General features: G+C 37.2%; 1 protein-coding gene across 3 annotated transcripts; it reads right to left on the bottom strand.

The window, feature by feature from the left end:
- Window positions 1-293: 293 nt before the first annotated feature.
- LOC126624941 (protein BREVIS RADIX) lies at window positions 294-6,992 on the bottom strand. 3 transcript variants are annotated; one of them, XM_050293994.1, is made up of 7 exons: window positions 6,631-6,992; window positions 6,385-6,505; window positions 5,031-5,176; window positions 1,968-2,359; window positions 1,655-1,784; window positions 1,094-1,494; window positions 294-838 (listed from the first exon to the last, which is right to left on the bottom strand). In XM_050293994.1, the coding sequence occupies exons 3-7, from the start codon at window positions 5,142-5,144 to the stop codon at window positions 760-762; spliced, it is 1,116 nt and encodes a 371-aa protein (XP_050149951.1). In that variant the 5' UTR covers window positions 5,145-5,176; window positions 6,385-6,505; window positions 6,631-6,992; the 3' UTR covers window positions 294-759. The 3 variants fall into 3 exon arrangements, with proteins under 3 accessions (XP_050149951.1, XP_050149952.1, XP_050149950.1); XM_050293995.1 differs by having other exon boundaries at window positions 1,094-1,491; window positions 6,385-6,509; XM_050293993.1 differs by having other exon boundaries at window positions 6,385-6,509.
- Between the last annotated feature and the right edge of the window lie 462 nt (window positions 6,993-7,454).

Consider the following 7,454-nt stretch of genomic DNA (forward strand, 5'->3'; position numbering starts at 1 on the left):
ATCGATGAATAAATCAAATGAAAACAATAGAAAAAAAATATGAGCATATGAGAAAATTAAAAAAAGTATGTTTATCATTTTTCTTAAAAAAACAAAAAGCAACGTGTAGAAGCCAAATTATATGAAAAAAATAAAGGTAAAACGGTCAAAATAATAAAATTATAAACTTCTAAATTATCAGCTTTTCAATATGTTGTCTTTGTTGATAATCTTTAGTCGTTAATTGTCGATATTTGATCGACATGTTCTAAAAATTTAACGTCGATCAGATTAGTACAAGACATCCATAGATATAACCGCAAATCAATGAAATTCCATTTCTCAAACTATATGTGTTACAAAGAACAAACTCAAATGTGAGCCGCGTAATCCCAAAATTCCAAATATAACAAGGAGGAATGGTAAAGGGCAAAAAAGAAGACCCAAAGAGGGTCTTCCATCCCATGTGAATGAACTACCACCCTCATGAGCCATCACTATATATGATAGGAAAGGTAATAAAAAAATTGTAATTTAAAGTGTTAGACATATAAGGCTGTGTACGATACACGTTCCCCCCAACCCTCGCAAAGCGGGGAGCCTTGTTGGCTTGGGGTCGCCCTTGTAGACCATATAAGGTCAATTCAATTTCCAACCATCATTAGTTCCACTGGAGACTCCATTGAAGTCTTCTATTTTCCAGCTTTCTTGAGACATCCAGATGCATCTTCAAATCTTTCATGCCTTCCACCAGAAATGTTGGTCATGCAGTGTTAGAATTTAAAGGTATTGTGCTTGTATTCTCTCTCTGTTTTCTTCCCACCATGTCTTCGCATTCATCTCCCCAAACCTTTCGCGGCTGTGCAAATAACAGAAATAAGGTCATGAGCTGCCTCTCCGCCAACAAAATGAGAAATTACGAAATATGTATTCATGAAAACAGAATCGAGAACTGGTTGTATGGAATAAGGAAGTAAATGTTGAGCAAGAAAAAACTAGGTTTCTAAGCAAGATAAAGAACTAAATGAATGGAAGTAAATGCAGTGAAAACTTGTAAGTACCATATGAATGACTCAAATTAGAAAGTGAATGAACATGGTAGTCGATCCATTACCTGAATCTGACACGCCTGAGCTCCCGAGTGCCATCCGCTAGCTGCCTAATGGTTATATACACCCCAGGCTCATCTTCCTCAACCCATTCCGACTCCACTTCACTAGCATTGCTAATTGAGACTGAAGCTTCATCTCGAGAGGACGTTGTTGTCCGTGATGCATCAAAAGATGATGCCTCTCCCTTGTGGCCACCTGCTCCATAAGCACTTGACCCACCAGCATTATAGTAGTGACCACCACTGCCACCACCATGATCCAAACCATCAGAGGGAAAATACCCTCTACTTCCAGTTCCAGACGGTTTATAGTTGTGCCTCGGTGTCCAATCTTTGTTCACTGATGGAGCCATAGGGCTTTCCATAGCAGATCCCATCCTTGAGTAAGAAGAATCTCTCTGCTGCTGAGTACAAGCGGTTAGTATAACATTTTGGTCTACTCGAACTTCATAAACCACCACGAACCCTTTTCATTTCTAGTGTCTAGAGCAGAGAACTCTATCACAAAAACATGAAAACATGATAAAAGAAACAAGGGGATGGTTGCAACATTATTTTCATTACCTCATCTTCGGACCTTGGGGGAGTGTGAAGAGCTTGCCGGTTGAATCTCTGGACATTGTAGAGCTCCATGATGCGGTCATAATTCTCACCCCACCATCGCTGCGCTTGCCATTTGTTGAACATCTCTCGGCTTCAAATTTCAAATCATATATAATCAATTTATGGCGCATAGGTAATCAACATTCAACAACTAGAGTTTACGACATTTTCAGAATCACAGCCACATCAAATTAAAGTCCCAAAACATTATAAATGTTCCGCATATGCTTCGAAGAGATATGCTTGTCTGTAGAAATGAAGGTCATTGGCATACCTGAAACGAATTCGTTTGAGATCATTTCCCCCATTAGGAAGAGATACAAAAGTAATGTGTACGCCGGGTTCCACCTGTGCCATCCACTCCTTAGGCTCATCCTCATCCTCTAGCACAACATCACAAGACTGTGCTGATATTGATGCACGCTCACCGCCACCATATGGTCTAGTAAATCGAGAGTCCGATCTTGCACCCAACTGATGATTAGAGGTGAAGTCCCAAGCAGGTGTAGAACTTGTGCTTGCACCTCCCATATATGGGTACGGCATCCCTTCAGAAGCAGTATCAAAATCCGGGTATCTCGGCCGTCCTTTCTTATAATTGCTTGACCCTGTGCATGGTTTGCATTGCTTGTACGCACCAGAGAATTTCAGTGCCATATCCTTAATCTACAAAATGTTAATAAATGGGGTTGGTCAAGCATCCAAGAAAGCTATACAATGATTAATTGAAACATACATTTTATCCCAATTTTTTTTTTCAATAGTTTGGGACTACTGGGTAGTCCAAAATATTAACGGTGAAGATTGACTCTAAGAAATCAAACGGTGAAGATTGACTCTAAGAAATCAAACGGTGAAGATTGTTAAAACAGTCGGGCTACTTGGTAGGTTGGACGCCCGAAAACAAACTCCATTCTATCACTATGAATTTTCCATGTCAATAATGTAAAGTAGGTTTTGAATATTTAGCAGAAAAATAGAAAAAATTCCTCCAAAAACATAACATAGAAATGGAAGAAAACAGTTTATATGTGATAGTTCCATGTGAAGAAGCAAAACATTTTACTTTCTTTACATGTAGTTTATCAAAGTGTAGAAATGTGATGCACAGTTCATAAGCAAAACAACAATTACTGTGGAATAATGGAAAGTAAGTATTTAATTGGAACCAAATTTTTGTGATTGGTCTTGCTGAAACATCCATACACAAAGAGATTCTCTCATGTCACGTATTTATTATCTGTCAATCGTTTATTGAACATATAATGCACTTTATAAATACACGGCAAGCATTTACAAGTTGATGACTCCACTAAAACTAAATTTCATTTTCATGAGAGGAACTCTGTCGTGTGGATAGGGAAAATGTAGGTTCTTGATGAGGGAATAACATACAGCCGGTAACACAAAAGAATCTTTGGTGCAGGTGGTTAACGAACTGTAGCATTCCTTGTGTTAGAAAAGTGAGTCGTGCTAGCAACTAGAAAAGCCCCAAAGTGAAGGCAGATGATCAAACGAAATCTTGGATGATTTTATGTACTTTATTTTACTCTGCTATAACATGACCCGTCTGGGTCGGGCTGTCATCTACTGGATTTGTATTTTCTATGTATTACTTTAGAAATGCAGTGATTAGACAAGAATTCAAAGGTGGGTCACCACCAAAGGACATCAATTAGCAGTCTCCCTTTTTCCAAATTTAAGTAACCATTTGTCTTTTCTCGACACCCCAACCAATACCAACCCATCCATTTACTTATTGCGGAAACTCGTACTAATTGACATTTTAAATGTAATTGCAATTTTTTACTATACATTTCCTACATATTTGTTGATAAAAAAAAATAAAAAAAAAAGAGCTTAAATTAATCATTTTCACAACAATTCAGACTAAATAAATGAAAAGTAAAAAATTAGGCCATGATTAATATCAAATGGGAAGTGATTTAGATTGAAAATGAGAATCAAGATGAGCAAAACAAGTCGGTGTTATGATGTTTTAATCGTTAATATATGTTTAAAATATAACAAAATAAAGATTTAACAGTGTAAACACCCGGCTACCGGGTACTATAGAGCACCCAAGAATTTTTGAATCAAGTCAGATAAAAACATTATAAATCAGACAAAAAAAAATTCCGAAATGAATATAAAAGTCACGTGTGTAGACATCGTATGATAAATTAATACGATATTACATATATTATATATTCTAATGACATGATAGTTAAAGTATACGTGTCCCACCATTCCTCACTTAGAGGCCAGTGTCTACCTGGTTCTTTTTTTTTTGGACTTAGTCTACCTGGTTCTTTATTCAAACAAAATAAATAACATATGGTACTTTGTTTTTCATAAAAAAAATTTAGGTGCATTCCTCCGAATTGTTCTATAAAAAATTAATAACTGGATGCATAGATAGATACCCTACCAAAAAAAAAATATTATAAACCCACTACTGCATTTAACAGCGATTGTAAAACTCCTACAAATGAGATTATTGTCATTTCATTATCTGTGAATATCGCTTATACAAATAAATATATATTTTGTGAACTATAAAAATAGGAAAGCAATTTTCACATGTTTGTGTTTATTTATTCGTCGTGTTTATAATTGGAGGTTTGTAACTAAACAAGTGGTTAAAATGATTGATTGTATGATATATATACTCAAAGTTGACATGTGACATACTGAGAGTTGTCTCTCTCTCTTCTCCTTTTTTGTCACAATACAGAATCTAGACTCTGCTCACTGCCAATTTGAGACCCCGTGCTTATTGATAATTAGGTTATAGCCATGCAGGCGTAGGATGGGAGCAGAAGTATCAAAAGCTATTCTTACTTCATAAATTCAAAATTAGGTTTCACAGAAATACGCTCTAGTAATCGATAACATTACATGTTAAATATCTAACGAATAGTTCAAGTAAGATTTAAACACATAAAGATGACGCCACCGAAACGACACATTTGATTTTCCCAACAACACAAGTGATTACTCCATCAAGACTATCCCAACTACACGAATTATTATTCATCCATTTGAAAGAAAACAGCAAGCCAAAGCAGTAGTGGAGGATGTTCATGTATACGGGGGAAAGATGCCAAAAGTGGACCCCACGATATCAGACCCCCCCCCTCTTCAATGCACTTATGATTTTATTTAATTTTTATTATTTTAGTGTTTTCAAAGGAAAAAGAAACTGGAAAAAGCAAAGGCTGTGTAGGTGAACTGGTGAAGCAAGCAAACGACACACATCCAGAGACAGATAGAGATAGATAGAGAGAGAAAGACACAGTCACACAGAAGAGAGAGAGAGAGATTGATTAGGAACCTGCGCCGTCAGGCTTTTGACGGCTTCTTTTGTATTTGGGGTGCCGCTGCCACGCGCTGCTCCTTCTTCTCCTCCATCGTCCGTTTGCTTCGTACATGCTATGCACGTAAACATCCTTCCTGCTTCTCTCTTTTACTTTTTTACCCCTGAACAAACCACGTAATTTCAGTTTAGTACATGAAATAATTCACAAATTACACTCCCATGAAAACAAAACTTACAAATTTATCTCGCTTTTTTTTTACGGATGGAGAAAGGGGATGGAATGTCCAAGCTCTATCTTTTGCAAGAAAAAAGACAAGGTGTGGCTAATTACAGTAATACCCTAGAAGTAAGGAATTTAAACGGGGGCAATCTGGACAATTTACTGGGAAATAGAACAGTCCGAGTGTGCCGCTGAGTGTTTTTTTTTTTTTTTTTTTTTGCGTGGAACGTCCTTGGAATTGGATGGACCGCAATCCTCAGAGAGTTTTAAATAAAATAATAGTTGCAAAAACCAAAACGGGAGAATACTGCCCGCCAAAAGCCCAAAACTTGTTTGGTTGCCGAGAAAATGTAAGAAAATACAAAGGAAGAATAAAAACAAAAAGAGGGTGAAATATGAGAGCAAGTGTGAAATGCAAGGATTCGAGTTGTTTATTCCCTGGTCCTTGAATTCTCCCCAGGAAACAAATGGGACCAAAGAAAGAGAAAGAAGAACAAAAAAAAGTGAAAAAGGAAAAGAGCTCGGGATCAGAGAACAAGACCGAGAAAATCCCTTAAATATAATGAGTCAATAATTGAAAAGAAGCAAAAAAAAAGGGGAAAAATGGAGTAAAAATCGCAATTCAAAACTTCAAGGTGGTCTCAAAATTCAATTTTCCTTCCGGGTTAGGGAACACCGAGTGATACGAAATTGGATGGATAAGATTGAATTTAGAGGCTCTAACGATTGAGAAAATGAAATCTAACAGTTAAAACAGTCGTAGCAATGCGTGAAACCGCATTCTTAATATTTTTTTATTAATAAAAAAATCCAAATAAATTACAAAGAAAGAAAGTAATGACAACATTTGTATTAGGCAGCAAATCAAATCAATTTCTTCCATTTATCTCTCTTTTCCAAATTTCCTACCTTTTATGTAAAATATCGTCGACAATTTTGTAACTTTGTTCCTCCAAAACTCCAAAGGCAACTAGAGAGAGAAAGAGGAGAGAGAGGGAGCAGCACACTGACTTATTTATTTTATTTTTTGGAGGGGAAGGGACAGGTGTTGGGGTATGAAAGCGGTGGTTGCATGGACAAAGGGACAGAGAAAATAAATTGAAATTAAAAAAAAAACTTGAATGTCATTATTATTCGACAGCGACTTACCGAAGCAAAACCCGGCTCTGCTTTTTGATCTTGTCCCCTCTTCCTTCTTCCAAGTCCCCCTTCAACCTCCAGCTTCACTACCGAACAGATAAATAAAAACAACTGTCGAAATCTCACTCCCCTGTCTGAATGGACCGGAAACACAATTAGAAAAATGTGGTGTGGGGAATTCAAATATCTCAAAAACAAAATAAACTTTGAATACAATTCCAGCAGCGTCCCGGAGTTGCATGGTTCGTCAATTACCTTTCCGACGCGGGATCTGGATCGCACCACCGAGGGTAAACGGGTGGACCGGCTGCCGCTGTGGCCGATTGGATTTTCAATCAGTCTGAATTCGTTTGGCGGCTCTCAGTCTCAGCCCATCCTCATCCCCGTGTCAATGGAATGGGCATTGCTCATGCTCCTCATAGTATGACTCGAGCAAGTTGCAGCAGGCAGACTGGTCGGTTGTGTTAGACTGGTGGCCGGTTACGGTGGCTGGCCTTCAGCTTCACAGCGAGAGAGAGAGAGAGAGAGGGAGAGAGACCCTGTTTTCTCTCTGTTTGGAGGCGTACGGGAAATGAGAAACGGGAAACGAAGAACGAAAGAGAACAACAAAGGCTCTTGTAATTTTTTGAAGGGTGTCTTTTATAGACATCACCAATGTAATGAATTCACACCCTCCTAACTTTTTGATCTTGAATTTCCAATTATACCCTCAATTGGTAAATTTAAATCAAATACTAAGTTGGACTTGGGTTGTATTAGGAACCAAAATGATCTAATATAAGGAAAAATATTAAGCCCAACTAAATAGGTCACAAACTTTATTAGAGTATCTTTAACAGCGTAGCTAAATGAGATTTATTTGCTACTTTAAAAAAAATGTAGAAAAAATTAAGCTCCAACTGGCTTGCTAAATGACTAGCTAACTTAACTCTATGAACAGTAACTAGCTAGATTTAGCTAAGACGATAAAGAAAGTTAATTTTAGCTAACTATTAGAAATTATAAAATTGCATTGTTTGTGGACTTCAAGAGAAGAAAAAGGACTTGGATTGTTAAGTTTAGGGAAAAATGATATTAAA

Source organism: Malus sylvestris, chromosome 6, assembly GCF_916048215.2.
Source record: "Malus sylvestris chromosome 6, drMalSylv7.2, whole genome shotgun sequence".
Taxonomy (NCBI): Eukaryota; Viridiplantae; Streptophyta; class Magnoliopsida; order Rosales; family Rosaceae; genus Malus; species Malus sylvestris.

Bases quoted from the DNA above. Each gene is read 5' to 3' on its own strand.
- LOC126624941 (XM_050293994.1), bottom strand. From the start codon at position 5,144: ATGTTTACGTGCATAGCATGTACGAAGCAAACGGACGATGGAGGAGAA. The intron at 2,360-5,030 runs GTTCCTAATCAA...AACATTTTGTAG, and splicing joins TCAAAAGCCTGACGGCGCAG to ATTAAGGATATGGCACTGAA. The intron at 839-1,093 runs GTAATGGATCGA...TTATTTGCACAG, and splicing joins CTCAGGCGTGTCAGATTCAG to CCGCGAAAGGTTTGGGGAGA.